Raw genomic sequence first — 18793 nt, forward strand, 5'->3', positions numbered from 1 at the left:
TGTGAGCCTCTGCTGTCCTTCCAAATTTTCATTTGGTCAGTAGTTTTATCTCTGTTGTCAGCCATATCGACAGTTCAGCGCGGAAATGCGTTTAGACCGCACACTCTGCAGGAGATACCGCGGAGGAAAACGTTACTTCTCCCAGTATCAGAATTATTCTTCCTAGACTTTATCCGGCATAACCCCGCCCCCCGCCTGCGCCCCTCGTTTCTGATTGGCTGATAGAAGTGCATTGACCTACTTTTGAGACTAAAGGAGTAAGGTCCAAACTCAGGTCATCCGCTTCCTTAAGTGCTCAGAATTTCTCTTTGTTTTGTCACCGTTAAACAATGAATGTTGACTTATAGCTAAGTGATTTGTGCTGGAGTCGAACGCAAAAAATCTTAAAACTCCAAAGCTCCTATAAACAAACAGATCACAGAGTTGATGCAAACACTTACTACCCCAATAAACCTGTTATAACTTCTATTTGATTTATCGAATAGTGAGCAACACCGCTGTCATTTACATGGCCACAGGGTAAGATAAAAGAAATTCTGAATAGTAATTCTGAGCGAGAAGTACATCAATGGAAACTGTTTTACGTTACAATGTTTTATCACATTTTAATCCATAGTTAAAGGTTACTCTACTTGCATCGTTTGCATTTTCACGATGTTTTTTGCTTTTTTTGCTTGCTGTCTGTTGTGTTTGATTCTTAATCAAAGTTTCATAATTAACTCTGGATAAAGCACGATGGCATTAATAAACTTAATTATGTAGTTTTGCGAAAAATATTAAAATCAACCAAGAGTCAGTATCATGAGATAAATTACTAGGTTATACAAAAATTAAAATAAAAGAGTAACTTGAGCATCAACAGGGGAATGTGTATGTAAACTGACCCTTTAAAAAAAAGGAGTAATTATCCATCCCATGATCTGCACAGGAGGATCATGTGATGGATACTTAGCAAAGGCATGCTCATTCATTTAAAAATCTGTTTTTTTAAAGAGTTTACAGACTGTGAGGCGTGATAAGGCACCCAGGCTTTTATCTGCATTAAGGCCTTACTTGGTGAATTTTCCCAATATAGTTTATAAGGTATATTTAAATATCAGGAAAACAGATTTCTGGCCAGATGTTGTCCATGTTCCACAGATTTCCCGGTCGAAACCAACAACCTTTAATTTAAGATGATATTCATTTGTTCGAGTACCAATCCCATGACTACCAGTGGCAGCCATGCTGAATGTTTTTTGCCGATCGAGATCCGACAATTCAAGCGCTTCAACAGTCTTATTGTTGAACTGATTTTTATTTGAAACAGCATTCACACAATACACTGGATTCTTGAGGCACATTCACATCAAGTGCTAAATAACTTCATGCATGATCGAATGTTGGCTACAGCTCTGTGGAATCAAATGCAAATTCTGACTGTAAATGAAAATATTGCTTCATTATTTGGCACAGTAGGAAATATTGTGTATCATATGAGCAAAGGTGTTACTTCCTTTTTTTTTTTTTCCTCAGAGAGATTTTCAAATGAGAAGAGAACTGGATCAAACAAACTCTGCTTGAAATAAATAAATGAATAAATCAAACGATGCGTGAAGCTGATTATGCTGTCAGAGTTAGATCATTTACATGATAAGTTACATTCAAAAGTTACAACAAAACACTATTTCACAATGTTGTGGAGAATACCTCAGGCAGATAAAAAGCCACCTTGACAATCTGACAATATGAGACCGCTTGTCACACTGTTTCCATTTGAACTGAAACCTCTTGTTTTTTTTTTTTTAAGACTTTTTCCAGTCAGCTTTCAAGCTCCAACATGTTGCCGGTTGAATATAACTTAGAACAGCTTCAGTGCTGATTTTAAAAAGTAGCTCTACGACAAAAGCTAAAATACATGTGACAATTGCCTGGTGAAAAACAACTATAGATTTATTCAGAATATTAAGGTGTTTTCTCCAACATAAAATTAACCCATAGAAAGAGGTTAGTATATTTTACATCACAAGTTAAATTCCCAGAGATGTTGTAATTATAGTTTTATAGTCAGCAATGGTATCCATGTTAAATATAGTGGTGTATGATGGAGTTTGGTGTTTATTGATAGTCGTACAGTGATAAACATGATTTGCACCCAGAATTTTGAGGAACAAATGTCAATGAGAAGAATGTTGTAGTGCACTATTTACAGTCGTAAATATGCGTATGCAACTGGTATTGCATTAAAAATAGAACAATGTTAACATTACATTTATTTGATGATTACATCTGATTTGGCCATCCTGCAACAACTGCTACAAGTTACGATTATTTCACCTGGATTAAGAGTACCTGGATATTTTCAAAAGCACATTAAATACTGAACATACCAAAACCTCTGCTATTTGTCAGTCTAACGGTTAATACATTACACAAGCAAATCCAACAGAGCTAACTCGAGTCAGTTCAAAATCCAATACGGAATCAATCAAGAAGGCGCAATCAATGACTGATTTGAAAAGACAAATGTGTGTTTTCCTGAAAGAGAAGCAATGTCACCCCTCCATCTAGTCCACCATTGTCTACAAAGCTATAAGAGGCTACAACCAGAGTTGGCACCATGCAGAGGGAGGGGCTGCGCCCGCCGAGGCTGGGCTTCTTTTTTGAATTTGAACTCACCCCAAAGTGAAAAATGAAAGGTTTAATCCTGACTTGTGAGAAGGAAATAAATGCTCACATATTTACGTCCCCTGCTGCTTTTCGTAGAGAAGTAATCACATTTCAAACATATCCCCCTGTTAAGCCAAATAAGCATGGTAAGGATGAAGAATACTTACCATCTGAAAACCCACCACTTACATGCCAGCATTATAAATACCAGCCTTACTTATAATACACCTGATGCAGGATTGAGAAGAAATATAAATAAAGGATTAAACTAGATTTTCAGATTCTTACCCCTTTATAATGAAGATAAGGTGTTAATTCCAATGTGTTATCAGAGATAGATACCCTCTGTTGGTCTCAATTTAATTAACTAAACACTGTAACAGATCTAAACATGGCACCAAACAAGGCAAGAGTCCAAAGGAACGTGAAGAAGTGAGTGTTTTACTGCAGACGGGTCGGGTGTGAACGTGAGCAAAGAGGGCTAGATCCTGCGGAGAGGGTGCCACATGGATACAGGCTTCCTCAGAGTGGCCAGCATCTGATTCCAGTGGGTGATCCCCATTCCGCTGGCTTCAGGGCCGATGATCACGTGACCAAGGTTCTCCCCCCGGCCGTCGTCTGTGGCCTCTGCCACTGTAATCCTCAGGGAGAGCTCCTGCAAACAAAACAGCATGGTTACAAAACAAAGTCCGTAAGCATGAATCAGCTCCTTTTCATCCATATCGTCATGGAGATAAGTGTGCGACAGCATTACTCACTATGTATTGCTTTTAATTTTGCGACCTCACCACATTTCATCCCCATTTCATTTCACTACCGTCTGGCTAATTTGCTAATTGTAATAAATGCAATTGCGTTTTTGGCCAATAAAGGTCCAGTGTATAGGATTCAGTTATATCTGGCAGCATAAACTGAAAATTGTAACCAAGTGATCAGCCCCGTCTCATCCCCTCTTTTCAAGAGAAGAGGAAAAAACTACAGAGAGAACTTAAAAGGCCTGCTGTAGAGCCGATGTTTGGTTTGTCCCATGTGAGATTATGTAAATATGTTGGGGTGCAACATGTTGGAGGGGCGAGGAGGGGGACCCACTGCATCTATAGATAACTTTGATGTAAAAACAACAATTCTTTTACATGTAATTCTGCTGTAATGTTTTCCTGGTTATGATGTTGAAATTGCATTTTTACCAATAAATCCCCATAAATGTAGCACAGTGGAACTTTAAAGATCATTGAATACTGATGCATTTATCAAACAGGCACATTTTACAATCCAATAAGATTTTAATCAGGCTGCCATTATTTGGGTTAAATGTAACCACATAAACATTTACTGATGGCAATATAAGCCTGTGATTCTGAACCTGAAATATTTCAACAAATAGTGACAGCTCTGAAATTTGGTACATACTTTTAATGATACATTTGTTGAACCTTTGCACTTGATCAAGAGCCATATTGATTATTAGTGAAGACAAATATCAGATCATGAACATAGTAAATATCATCTGCTAAAAGCTAGCATGCTAATGTTCTTAACAGCATGTCAGCTGTTACATCCCAGTCAAATTAACTCTGGCTGTTTCGACTGAAGTGGACTCCACAGGGTATTCGGCAATGTTTTGAAAAGATTCCAAATCATAGAGAGCAGAAATCAATTCAAAGGGAAGTCAAAGTCAGAGTCAATTAAAAGGGAAATGTGAACAGTGTTATATAGAACTGAACAATTTTTTTTTTTTAATTTAAAAATGATTTATCAAAGAAATTATGTTCTCATTTTCTTGTAATTCAATAGTCTGTTACTCAAAACAATGTTTAAAATTCTAACATCTTTAGGACAACAATTAAAATGAGCCTAGTATCTAGTCAAGTATGAGGGGACAGGGATGCCGAAAAAAACTCCTTTTGTATTTGACAGCTTCAAAGACTCTCTCCCTGTAAGGTGACCTGGGTGTTGGTTGTATGATAAGAGTCCCAGGAATCCTCAATACTGTGAGGGTGGGGGGAGAACAGACAGTTAATAATGAACATAAGAGTCTCAAAAATCCTGCTTTGTTATTGTTTCAGTAAGAGTCCAGGATTCCTCCATCTCGCCTGTTAAGCTTTACATCTGGCTATATCAGACTGACCTACTCACACCGTGAGGCTGAACTGCCAGGGATTGCAAGAATGCCCCATACTGTGAGGGTGAACAGTCAGGGTCTTTGTTTTAGTTCACAAGTAAACAGATTAAATAAATCTGTAACTGATCGTAGGATGGGAGTAGAGTAAAGGTGAAGAATCGGTGTATAAAAAAAAAAAAGTGTCAATACAATTTCTTAGGAAAGAAAATGAGAGTTGAAATCCACAGACTTCCATTGAACAATTCTGAGGATATCTCAGGACTGTTCAGCAGTAAGTAAACAGCCTTAAGAATGAATGTATATGTATGTATACTTATATTCCATCATGACGCATTTCTAACTCTTATTCTTCAGAACCCGTTGCAGAGGATTTGCAGGTTTTGTTTTAACACAATCGGACTACGGTGCTGTTTGACATACGAAGTGATTTGATAAAAGAACAAACAATTATAGCTACTTACTGATCTGATTAGTGCTGTGAAGGTAAGCTGTCAGTTAAGGTCACAGTGTTCCCTTTTACACTTCAACTTTCCTTTCTCTTCATTGTGTGCTTATCAGCCTCGACATCACAGAGTAGTGCGTGCATGACTGCGTGTGTGTGTGTGTGTGTGTGTGTGTGTGTGCACACCTCCAGCTGCCCTGTTGTGAAACACTGCAGGCATCCCATGCTGTAAGAGACAAGACAACCACAAGAGGGAAAGGTCTCGTGCAAACATACCAAACAATATAGAAGCATTCAATAAGACACAGAGTACGCCTACTTTTCTTTTTCTTTTTTTAATGTCCAGCTACTTGTGAGATATTAGTTCATATATGATAAGGAACATAGTATAAAAACATTTTTTTTAAAAAGGTTCACTGATCTGATGGAACAATGTGATCATTTCACCCTGTTTCTTACAGAAATCAAAGTAATTATGCAAAAATGTCAAGAAAGATTATTCAAGAAAACCCCTAAACCAGGTTAATCTGCACAGGGAGCAGTTAATGTAATCTCACACCAGCTGTTTATCTGCATCTGAACCGGGCAAGAATAACTCAATAAACTGGCTTTTGTTGCCAGTATAAAGAACATTTCAGGAACCTTGTTACTCATCCTTATAACTTACTCAACATTTAATTAGCTATATTCAATGTGATCTTCATTGCAATTTATTATTAATCAAGGTAATCCCACACAGCCAAAGACAAACAACTAAGTTTTCAGTACTGCAGACATTTTCCTGTGTGTTAATCTGAGAGAAACTTCATCCGAGGTCAAATAGTAAACCAGACAGATTTGTCGGCCTACTTCAGGTGGGCTACTTCTAAATAGGAGTCGGCACACCTATTAACTAGCCCAGAGTGAATGAAAGCTTTAAAAAAAATTATTCTTTCATTATGCTGCAACAGCAGCGGTAGGAATTTTCATGAGTGACGATAACTGTTGTGCAACAGCCCTGAAGTCCATCTCCTTGGGTTGTTTAGAGTTGATATTAAGAAATAGAAGTTAAAAAAAACACACAGATGTAAAAAACCTCCGAACAACATGCAAAGGAAACAACTACAGTCAAAATAAAGTTTTCAAACAGAGTGCAACATGTCAAGATGATTCAATGAAAGTCAGCATTTAATAAACTTCAGAATTTTATTTTCCAAAGTGGAAAAATTATCACCATCACCTGCATGGATTAGCAGTTTAGTCATGTATGTTCTCATGAGATAAACCAGGGCACGCCCAAGTGATTTGGCAACTACAGGCTTCGGAAAACTTATTTGGAGATAATGGTAGGTCACTTTTTCAGCAGGGTTCCTGGTTGGACAATGGCATTGCACCCCCATAAGGCTTTGTGGAAAGCTAACTCTTGACTGCATTTCAGTGTGTGCGCATTTCAGTCTTTTGCTGCTGAGAAAATTTACTCCACATTTGAGTTAACAGCTCGCCAGTAACAGCAAATGCAGGATAGGACTTGTACGTCTAACTATCTGTTACACATATCAAATACAAACATTTAACTGGAAATTCAAGAGATCTCAGACTAAAAGATGGAATCAAACATTCGTAGTTCTCAGGGTGACAGCTGAGAACCTGACCCTGCTAGTTGCCTAATCATTTGGGCGTGCCCTGGTTTATCTCATGAGAACATACATGACTAAACTGCTAATTCATGCAGGTGATGGTGATCATTTTTCCACTTTGGAAAATAAAATTCTGAAGTTTATTAAATGCTGACTTTAATTTAATCATCTTATCACTTCTGATCACTTCGTGGTTAACTCGATGCTCAGGTGCTTTAGGAACATGCTGCACTCTGATTAAAAACTTTATCTTGACTGTAGTTGTTTCCTTTGCATGTTGTTCGGAGGTTTTTTACATCTGTTAGTTTTTTTTTTTAACTTCTATTTCTTAATATCAACTCTAAACAACCCAAGGAGACGCACTTCAGGGCTGTTGCACAACAGTTATCGTCACTCATGAAAATTCCTACCTTTACTATTTGACCTCAGATGAAGTTTCTCTCAGATTAACACAAAGGAAACTGTCTGCAGTCCTGAAAACTTAATTGTTTGTCTTTGGCTGTGTGTGATTACCTTGATTAATAATAAATTGCAATGAAGATCACATCGAATATAGCTGATTAAATGTTGAGTAAGTTATAAGGATGAGTAACAAGGTTCCTGAAATGTTCCTTATACTGGTCAACTGAAGGTAGATAAATCTTTTAGTAGAAAAGTAACAAAGTATTTTTTGGGGCAACAAAAGCCAGCTTATTGAGTAATTCTTGCCCGGTTCAGATGCAGATATACAGCTGGTGTGAGATTACATTAACAGCTCCCTGTGCAGATTAACCTGATTTAGGGGTTTTCTTGAATAATCTTTCTTGACATTTGTGCATAATTACTTTGATTTCTGTAAGAAACAGGGTGAAATGATCTCATTGTTCCATCAGATCAGTGAGCCTTTTTTAAAAAAAATGTTTATACTATGTTCCTTATTTCATATGAACTAATATCTCATAAGTAGCTGGACATTAAAAAAAGAAAAAGAAAAGTAGGCGTACTCTCAGTGTCTTATTGAATGCTTCTATATTGTTTGGTATGTTTGCACGAGACCTTTCCCTCTTGTGGTTGTCTTGTCTCTTACAGCATGGGATGCCTGCAGTGTTTCACAACAGGGCAGCTGGAGGTGCACACACACACACACACACACACACACACACAGTCATGCACGCACTACTCTGGGATGTCGAGGCTGATAAACACACGATGAAGAGAAAGGAAAGCTGAAGTGTAAAAGGGAACACTGTGACCTTAACTGACAGCTTACCTTCGCAGCACTAATCAGATCAGTAAGTAGCTATAATTGTTTGTTCTTTTATCAAATCACTTCGTATGTCAAACATCACCGTAGTCCGATTGTGTTAAAACAAAACCTACAAATCCTCTGCAACGGGTTCTGAAGAATAAGAGTTAGAAATGCGTATATGATGGAATATAAGTATAAGTATACATACATATACATTCATTATTAAGGCTGTTTACTTACTGCTGAACAGTCCTGAGATTGCCTCAGAATTGTTCAATGGAAGTCTTTGAAGCTGTCCGACACCCCTGTCCCCGACTCATACCAGACTCAAATGTTGTCAGCTTCTTTTCTAAAACTATCTGCATTTTGACACACATTGGCACCTGTCTTTTTTTTTTTTTTAAATCCGACAGCCGATAAGAGATCAATTTCAAACCGGGTTATTTTGGCTCTGATGCAGCAGCGCCTCTCTGTCTGTAGTCTCTACTCTGTCTCCAGCATTGTCCCACCCACAACACCATCTGGTTGGTTACACACAGAGCCAGGTAACAGCACACTGATCACACACAGCACAGAGGAGAAACTGTTTTGTAGAGAGAAGCTAAGGAGAGCCGATATATGTTTCCAAGGTAAGTTAAGGCAGCGAACTCTCCCAAAATTGTAATAAACATCCCAGACCCCTAGAACTCACAACTACTAGTAACGTTACTGGGAGCCCACTAACATTATATAAACATAAGTGACAGATCTGCTCGCTTGCAGCCCCTCCAGGCGAGCTGCTGAACTTATCGATATGGAAATAGAGAGAGAGAAACAAAGCTAATGAACTCAGTTCAGTCCAGTTTTATTGCAGGGAACCACGTTGAGGGGATGGCCGGAGAGCAGTGTGAGTCTCTCCTATTGCTATTGTACTATTCTTTCAGCTATAGTAACATTAATCGTTAGTAATGTAGCAGCCTTGTTTTGAATGACAGGGTCCCTGCTATCACGTTAAAATATAACATTTACAGAATAAAATCAACTACAAGCGTCCCAAATGCTGCAATAAATTAAGCATTAGACACACTGCTGAGCCTTGGAGCTCCCTGCACTTTCTGTTAGACAATAGACAAAATTCCAAGAAAAGAAAGCTTTGACATTTTCTGTTATCTGAAAATCTATTTCATAAACATATGCTTAAAGGCATTTAAACGAATTTAAGTGTTGGAGTTTGTATCATGCAAAATTTTGACGTCAGTATTTTCACTTTTACTGGAAATGAATATCGGCTCCTAATATCGGTTATCGTCCTCCTTGACTACTAATAATCGTATCGGCCCTGAAAAATACATATCAGTCTATCTCTATCTAAAACTTACCCTTTCCTATTTTGAAATGAACCATCCTTTTATTTATACATTCAACAGATATATTTCACTCTAATGTCTTATTCACCTAGCTGTAACCTGCCTAAACCCTCCCCTAAACCCTCCCCTCTCCTAACAGCCTCTCAGAGGCCACCTGTCAAATTAGTTTGATTGAAGGGTGCTTATATATATATATATATATATATTGTTTATTTTGTTTGAGGAACTCATTCAAATTCATCAAAAGGGGTGCCAGCATCTGTGTCTGGTGAACTTTTCCTGTCTCTATCGTTATTTCACCAAATTTCTGAACCAGTGCTAATATTTGTTTTATGGTGCTGTTACACTGTTTATTATTTTGTGAATTTATTGCATCTTTATTGAAACAGGAAGTGTCTTGAGATCTTTTTTTGGATGAAAGGAGTCCACACGGAGTCATAAAACACACAATAAATCTGTGACAAAATAATAAAGAACAATAAAACAAGACCAGGTTTGACGGAGACGGGCTTGTTGTGTTCGGCTATAGCTATTTGCCAGTGCTGTTTTCTCACTTTGTTTTTCCCACTTTAAATATGAAATTAAGAAATAAATTATGGTCAGTATTTGTTCGTGCGGGAAAAGTTTGGGCACGGTTAAAGTGTCACCTGCAGGACGATGGACGGCACAGAGAAGATCATGGCTTCATTGAAAATGGGGTTTGTATCGTCCCTCTTTGTGGAAGTCTTCTTCTTGCTGATCTTTCTGCCATCTTGCAGGAGATACACTTTGACAAACGGATCTGAGGAAGAGAAGGAGGAAATGAGTGAGCAGCAGGTGACCTGAATGTTTGAGTACAAATCAATTAAGCCCTCTTTCTGAGTGAAGATTCATGTTCACGCTGACATTCAAAGTCAATTATTACTGAGTCCCAAAACATTTTCTTGAGGAGGGAGATAAGAGTCCTTTTGCTAACTTTACACACCCTGCATAGTTCACACAAAAAGAAACAGAAACGCAGAAAACAGTAAAAAAAAAACATGAATGTCGCTGACCTGCAGTGTTTTTGTCGTTGGTCCACACCAGGTTCTTGCACTTGGCCACGACCACAGTGAGGCGCTCTGCTGTCGGCAAATAGCTGAGAGACAACAAGATCTCACCAACGGCATCCACAGCCTGTTGAGTCAAACAGAATACGGCAGATAAAAAAAAAGGGGAATCTTTGAACTTTTAATGTTAATTAATGTGTTAACAGTGTGGATTTGGCTGCTCAGAGCTTCTGATTCCAGACCGTGAACTGTATTTACATTAATTTCTAAGCATTTCACTGCTTACAGATCTTTAACTGAAAGACACTGTTACAAAGTTAAAAACGAGCACTACATGGAAACTGTGAATGTTTCAACAGACATTTTATTGAATGTAATAATTCCAAAATATTAAACATTCAAAATCTTGAATTGTTGGGATTCAATTTTAACATCAAACTGCTTGATCGATTTACCATTTAACGAGGAATTCAATTACTGCAAAGAAAGTGGAGACCGGATCTCTTATTTGACGTCCACTCTCTTTTTGCTCTTTGGCAGCTTTCATATGATCATTCTTTGTTTTATAGGGATTGCAATTATAAAATATTCAGCTGTAAAAAAAAAAAAAAAAGAATGTGTCTATATTTCTAGGGAATATGTAGGTAACAATGAGGTATCCTGATGGATCCAAAATATTTTTAAAAAATTTTAAAAATATTTTTTTATTAGAATAAAAGCAACAACATTACTAATAATGTATTAACATGAATTGTTTTGGGAGAAATTCACTCTACTTAATCTACCTGAAATGCTTCTTTACTGTATTTATTGAATCTGACATGTAGTTTTGTTTAATGTCCAGGAGGGGGTCTCAGACACCGTCGTGCTGTGCAGACAGTTATTAGATGCTTCAGGTAACATTAAAAGTCCGCAGGCTACACATTAAACAGAGGAAAAGTGCTTCAAATCCTAAACAGAACCATTTACAATTTAGTATTCTTCTGTTATGACACGTTACGGTACTCTGCTATGCATCACCACTTTCCAATGTACCTTATTGACATCTTGAAGGTAGAGCCAGGCGTTGAATGGTCTGATGGTCAGGTCCAGGTCTGACAGCTTGAGCTCTGCTAAGCCAGCACTGATGTTTCTTTCATCAGCATCAATACCAAACGCGGCAAAGCGCAGGCTGCACTCGTCCAGAGCAGACAGGTCCATGGGCACAGAAAAGCGCTCATCAAAGATAACGGTGAATGCATTCGCCTGGACCTGCGGGAAGCAGATGAAGAGAGGCTGAAATGTAGGCTCACCTAACTTATTAAAGGAGAACCAAATATCTAACCCAATGTTATGGACACTGCAGAGCTGTGGAAGCTTCTATCAAACTTGTTGCGTCTCCACTGATGAGAACACGTACATTCAAGTGAAAAAGAAAATATACCTGCTTTCAGTTCTGAGGTTGTATGTGTCAGGGCACTACGAAAAATAATGTGATCCTTACCAAGTCTTAAAAACAAGGGAATCCAGCCTCAGATGAGCCAAAAACAAATTGAAAATTACACCAAGTCATGATCTATTTTACAAAAACTAACTAAACTAAGTGTACCTTACGATTCAGCTTGTAGAACCACCTTTAGCAGCAATAACTTAAAGTCATTGTTTTCTGTATGACTTTTTCAGTCTTTTACATCTTTATGGAGGAGGTTTAATCCACTTTTCCTTACAATGTTGCTTCAGTTCAATGCTTTTTTCATGCACAGCTCTCTTAAGGTCCCTCCAAAGCACTTCAGTCAGGTTGAGGTCTGAACTTTGACTGGACCACTGCAGACATTCTGTTGTAGATTTGCTGCTATTTTGGGGATCACTGTTCTGTTGGTGACCCAGCTTCAGCCAAGCTTTATTTGTCGGACATATGGCCTCACATTTGACCCTAGAATATATTGGTATACAGAGGAGTTTGTGATTGTCTCAATGGCTGTGAGGTGCTCAGGTACTGTAGCTGCAAAACAAGCCCAAATCATCAGCCCTCCACCACCGTGCTTGACAGTTAGTATGAGGCGTTTGTGGTGAATTGCTGTGTTTGGTTTTCTCCAAACATTCTGCTGTGCATTATGACCAAACATCTGCACTTTGGTCTCATCTGTCCAAAGCACATTGCTCTGGCTTTACAAACTTAAGCCTCGATACGCTGTTCTTTTCAGAGAAAAGAGGCTTTTTCCTGTTCTCTGTCTTTTTCTTTCTTTGTTATAAACGTTAATAAATAAAACGCTAACTGAGGCCTGCAGAGTCTGAGACGTAGCTCTTGGGTTATTTGGAGTTTCTCTGAGCATTGCTCAGTCTGACCTTGGGATGAACTGGATGGGATATCCACGACTGGGAAGCTTGGCAACTGTTTTGAATGTTGGTTAGGTTGTATTTACCTAAATTTAAGACCTGGTGGGGACAGGAGAAGTTGTAATTATGTCCAGTCATGTAAAACCTTAGAAATGACAGAAAATGCACTTTCTTTTTCTCATGACGGTAAAAATCACAAGGGGAACAAGATCATCAAGGCCTTCCCCTGTGTGCCTGATATCTGAACGGTCCTGCACCCTGCCGCTACACGGTGCTTTACATTCATGCCATCTTGGAAACAACATGAGCAGTATAACCTGCAGGGTGAGAATGCCACCTACCTGCTTGGCAGCCAAACAGATTTTCACAAACAGGAATACAGTCTAAAGGCACTTTGGGAATATTAGCAGAACTCATAGTGATTACTTTAGATCAAAATGACACGATACTGCTGCCAAAGCTACATCTGTAATGCTTATTTAAAGCCTTAAGATCTAGAATCACCAATGAGGTCCAAAGTTACCGAGCACCTAGTAATGTGAAGACGAGAGCCGATTTCAATAGAGCCCTTTTTCCACACATGCGAGTGAAATACAGTGAGAATTAAACATGTTTCTGTAAAAATGGCTTTCAGATTTTGCACCAGCCGTTACTTATAAATGGTAAAACATCAACTCATCATGTCATAAAACAATTAAGAATGCACAGGCTCTTCAAATTAGCTTTTGAGGCTAACTTTGGACTGTGCCTCTTATCAACCAGCAAAACAGCAGCACAATCAAACACTCAACACCTACAGAATGAAAGAAGAAGCTGCAGAAATTCACATGAAAGTATAAAGTATCCAAAGCAGGAGGTACCTTTCTGCCAGCCCTTTCCTGCATGCACAACATGAAGCTGTCTGTCTGCAGGGTCGGGGGCTTAATCTCTCGGGAGATAACAATGAGGATGTGTGCGGGGCATAAACGAGGCAATAAAAAAAAAGAGAAAGTGTGTGGATAATGTGGGAGTGTGAGCTAGAGACAGAGAGATTATTACAAGCCAAACAAAAGCAAGGAGCAGCCACAGCAAGTAGATGGGGAGAAAACAAGATGAGAGGAAAAGAAAGGACAAGCGAGAGAGGAGAAGAGGGGGACAGATGGGGAAAATACAAAGCAGTGACAGCGACAAGATGCTGGTGAAGAGAATGAAGCAGGAAAAGCATAGAGAAGAGGACAGAGGGGCTAGATCATCAGAGGCGAGTGGAGCTGACATCAGCATTTCCCCTGGTATTCCTTCACATTCAACAGGGAGCTGCTACAGCATCAGTGGCTGCATCTAGCATTATCATCATTATTATGATTATTATTAGTTGCAGATAATATCATAATACAAGCCTGGACACATTCAAACCACATGTAAAAGACGGAATCTAATGAGTCTGTGTGTGCATGCGTGTGTGTGAGTATGTCAGCCTGCAAAAACTGTGCAGAAGCCAAGTCACATGGCAGAGCGATGACTCACAGCCAGGCCGGACTTAAGAGTATTTTTTGGCACCGCTGAGCTGAGAGCAGAAGGCAAGTGGCAGGCGTAGCAGATGGAGGAATGTGGCCGCCTTCTTTTCTTGTCAGAACGTTTGTTTCATATTAGAATTGAAAGCTTTCTTATCAAAATGACTGATGGTAATGTGAGGAAAAGAAAATCCACCCACTCTCAATTCTATGGTTTTTCATATCAGGGCATAATCAAAACAATATCTGGTCCTACCAGATCTTAAGGTAGCAGGCACTTGGCTGCTACTTAAAGGGTAAGTAGCAGCCAAGTGTCGTTCATCAAATGTACTGGATTAAATCATATAGAGGTGAGCACCTCTATAAAAGCAGGAGTTTTGCCCATTCAGTGGTGTGATGAAGGAAAGACATCAGCAATGATCTTAGAGAAGCAATTGTCGCGGCCCGTTACTCTGGGAGGGATTATAAGGTCATTTCCCAAATATTTGGAGTCCATAATTCTAACCCTAACCCAAAGAGAAAGATTATTCACAAATGAAAAACATCCAAGACAGTTGTCAAACGTTCATGTAAGTTCACCCCAAGGTCAGACCGTGCAATCCTCAGAGAAACATCTCAAACTCCACAGGCCTCCGTTAGCATGTTAGCATAAGACTGATGAGTGGCACCTCTGCAAGGGAATGCTTCCAAAAAATGTCAGTGTGGAAAAGACAAAGGATTATGTGTTTTCCCCCTCTTTTCTGTCTTCTCAAACCCCAGCTGGTCGAGGCGGATGGCCACCCTTCCTGAGTCTGGTTCTGCCAGAGGTTTCTTCCTGTTAAAAGGGAGTCGTTCCTTTCCACAGTCGCCACAGGCATGCTCAGGACGGGAGATTGGACTGAAGACAAGTTTCAGTGCAATCTGTTGGTTTCCTTAGCTAGGATATCATTTTTTGAATTGGCTCTATAGGAATTAATTGGATTATGATTACAATGAATTGAATTCCAATTGGCTTGAATTGTACTATATTATTTAAGTGCCTTGAGATGACAATTGTTGTAATTTGGCGCTATATAAATAAAATTGAATTGAATTGAATTATATTAGATTTTTAAAGGAAACAACTTAACATGCAAATAACGAGGAGTTTGCTTTTGATATTAACTGTGAAATATTTTTTGTAAAAAAAAAAAAAATCTGTTTTTGGATAATCTGGTTATTGAAGAGATCAAATAACTCCATCACATTGAGTTGTCTCTCGATTTGCACAAGTTTTCAAATACATCCACAGATTGTTTAAACTGGTTTATAGTCTGTCACCTGGAGTCTCACTGTATGCTGCTACAATGCGTCGTCATTATCATCTAAAGTACAGGTAATTACAAGCTACAAACTGAGGGAAAGTGTCCATTTAATTTGGTCCTCGTGACAGTAAAGGAAAGTGAACTCAACCTTCCTGACTTCAGCTCCTAGGAGACCAGCCCCTCAAGCAAATGACATGGGCTCCTCTGTTGGACAGGAAACGACTGGCTTGTCAGGCTGCAGGATCGAGCTTCTTAACCCGCGGGACGGATCGCTGTCTATATCAACCGTGTTTCAGCTGAGCTCAAACCGAGAGATTCAGTGCAACATTATTCCTTTTCCTCAGTATCTGATGCCACTCTTTACCTCCGGTCCTGTGCTTTTAAATCCTCTCACTGCATTTTAACTGCTAATCACCAACCTGAGCTATGCTTTCCTTGGAATCCCTTATGCATTACCACTCCAGAGGCGGTTCTACTCTTTTTGACACGATATTGCAAGCTGATGGGAACCCCCACATCTTAAATGATTATATGTTTGAAAAACTGAAAAAAGGAGCATATTATATCAATATTCTGCAAGTAAGGCCCCACTTGATTATGTATTTATGAGTTGGGGCTGAAATAATCAATCAAAAGACTTCGCAGAGGGATCACATCACTTTTCTTCTTTTTTTTTTTTACCCTTTTACAGTCTTACTCAATGGATGGAACTGTCAGTCAGTCCGCTGCTTGGGCAAGATGTGAATATTTCAACAAGTTGGCAATCGGCCTGTCCCAATGACTGCATCGCTGCCTGATCACTTTGTATAATGAAATGTCATTTTTCAAATTTGACATTTGGCCATCAGCCTGTTGGTCTTTTTTGGAGCTGGAAGTGACCATATCCGGACCAGAAGGTGGAGCTGTAGAGGCTTAAACTTGTAAGCTGATTAGACAAAAATAACTATCTTTGAGAACTAATATTTCAGGACCCCCAGCTCACTAATCCCAGCGAGGGAATCCAGCTAATGACACTTTAATGACCTGAGAGAAAAATAAATACGATAACTTTGTATCGCATGACAGAAGTAGATGTTGTTCGAATGGTGGTTTATTTGAGCAAGAGCCACTACAACATCCATTTTTTATGCAGTCCATGCTAAACATAAAGATACATGGATAGGTCTTAAGTTTTAACCCTTTGATTCTGTTTAGATTGATGAAATGGTGTAAATTCCTGAAACACTTCGTATGAAAAACATCTGAATAAAACTCATCTCCCCACATTGGTTTTGACAATTAACTGAGAGTAATAATTTACACCATTTTAACAATCTAATTGAGCCACCGTCTTCTGCTATGGACATGTTATATTTGCATTTTTAATTGTATTTTTATTGTATTTAAATGTATTTTTAATTTAGAGAGCCTTAAAGCTTTTTTATGTCCTTGTACTCATATCCAATAAATGGTTGTTATTCTTAATCATGGTTCTGTAAGTTTTTTTCATTTTTATTAGGCTTGTAGTTTTAACTGGCACAAAATTAAAGGAAGACAATACAATTATAAATTACAGTTATTTGAATGACAAGCAGGCATATTTGTGTTCTTGTAAGCTTTACAAATCAATAAAGTTGGTCCCCCAGGCTACATATATGTAAATAGGGGGAAAATACAAGAAAGGTAATTTCTTACCCTTGTGACTCCCACACTAATCTCCTCTGGCCCCAGCGAGACTCGAATAAAGCAGCCAGGAAAGTCTCCTTCCTCCTTCTCCAGCAGGTCTTTGCCCTGGTGCAGGGTGATGTGGAGCATTCCTGTCCTCTGCCGAGATGGCTCAAACTCAAGGGTCACTTCCAGCTGGCCGACCGTGAAGTCATGGCCGAAGTTGTTGGCGATGGAGGATATGGAGCTGAGCGAGTCGGTAGAGATGGATCGGTTGAGCTGAGCAATGCCGGTCGAGTCCAGCTCCCTGTTCATCAACTCCAGGTGACCCAGGTCTCTGAGACCATCAGGGGTGTCACCAAGGGCCAGGCTGGGCTTGCGGCTGGAGGTGGTTGAGGTCCGCCGGTGGTTGTTGGCCGCCACTCTCTTAAGGGAGGGAAGGAAAAAGGACAATTAGGATTAGTTTTGGTTTGATTTTTGGCTTTTTTATCTACAAATAAATGCTCTTCCCTTTGTTTTTCACCTTAAGAATTTTATCACATAATGCATTTGAAGAGGCTGTCTAACATATCTATACTTACTTATTCTTTCCGAATAGGGAAGGTATATGTAATAACTTCCGTACTCACTCTTTATATTTTCTAAAATGATGTATTATTTTAGTTTAGCAGTATATTGTATTCAGTGTTGCCTTGTTGTAATAACTTTAACATTAAACCTGGATGAACAAATTATGCCACTTGGGGCAGTGGAAATGAACACTGGCAGCATCACTATTTATTATGGTGATCTTGTCTATAAAAAGTTTTAGCAGTTAAGCTCTGAATTATGCTCACTTGCTGCTCAATAAACGTGTTATAATGTTGTGCTATGGGTTATGTATTCATTATGTAAATCACACAAGAGATAAAGCTAGAAATTGTCAGTTATGTTCTATCACGTACCTACAGTTGCTACAGGCAGCAGCGACCTGCTCTGGCAACTGGTGGCTCACATTTCTGCAAGTGGAAATCTACCTTTTGTCTGACTTCTGAAAAGGAGGTTCCATATTTTTCCTGCAAGTATCGATAGTCAAAGTTAGGGAATGGGGACGGTGCGGGGAAGGTTCCAGATTTCCACAACTTCCAGATGTTGAGCCCGGCTGCGCCCAGCAGCAAGAGGAAGCCCACCAAGTAGATCCCCACCTCCCAGCCTGGTGGGTTACGCACCACTGAATCAGACACACAAACAACAAATCCATATAAAAGCAATCCTGATACACTTCGATTCCATCTACAAGAGCCTCGTGACTATACTTAATGGCTGATGGGGGCATTCGATCACTGGTGGATCAGTTTAAGTTCCTCTCTTTAACAGTGAGTAGAGACTGTCTGAACACAGAAGTTTTCTAAATCTGTTTGAGGAAAAAATTAAAAAAAAAAAATATAGATAAATCAAAATGCCTCTCTGCAAATAAGTGCTTGCCTTTTTCATCATGACTAACACCTGTGGGGGTAGATTGACATCTTTTCAGGACAATAAATAAACCACTTATTGTGCAAGCTAATGTGTTTTCAAGCATCAGTGATGTTTAACAACAAATGAGGCCAGATGTGAGACACCTGCTTTCAGACAGACGTCAGAACAAAA

General features: G+C 39.1%; 2 protein-coding genes across 4 annotated transcripts in view; both read right to left on the reverse strand.

The window, feature by feature from the left end:
- cat (catalase) overlaps nucleotides 1–164 on the reverse strand; it is a 10801-nt gene extending 10637 nt beyond the window's left edge. Inside the window, exon 1 of the mRNA XM_072386269.1 lies at nucleotides 1–164. This exon is cut by the window's left edge and continues 1 nt beyond it. Coding sequence (XP_072242370.1) covers nucleotides 1–65 — 65 coding nt within the window. The 5' untranslated portion in view covers nucleotides 66–164.
- A 1114-nt stretch (nucleotides 165–1278) lies between these two features.
- syt12 (synaptotagmin XII) overlaps nucleotides 1279–18793 on the reverse strand; it is a 28966-nt gene continuing 11451 nt past the window's right edge. For 2 of the 3 annotated variants that reach the window (XM_072386272.1, XM_072386271.1), the window contains exons 3-8: nucleotides 18181–18374; nucleotides 17195–17590; nucleotides 11467–11682; nucleotides 10438–10558; nucleotides 10051–10184; nucleotides 1279–3304 (exon numbers count right to left, since the gene is read on the reverse strand). In XM_072386272.1, coding sequence (XP_072242373.1) covers nucleotides 3131–3304; nucleotides 10051–10184; nucleotides 10438–10558; nucleotides 11467–11682; nucleotides 17195–17590; nucleotides 18181–18374 — 1235 coding nt within the window. In that variant the 3' untranslated portion in view covers nucleotides 1279–3130. The other variant, XM_072386273.1, reaches the window with a different exon arrangement.

The sequence above is a fragment of the Leuresthes tenuis genome, unplaced genomic scaffold, assembly GCF_036924035.1.
Source record: "Leuresthes tenuis unplaced genomic scaffold, fLeuTen1.0.hap1 SCAF_5, whole genome shotgun sequence".
Taxonomy (NCBI): domain Eukaryota; kingdom Metazoa; phylum Chordata; class Actinopteri; order Atheriniformes; family Atherinopsidae; genus Leuresthes; species Leuresthes tenuis.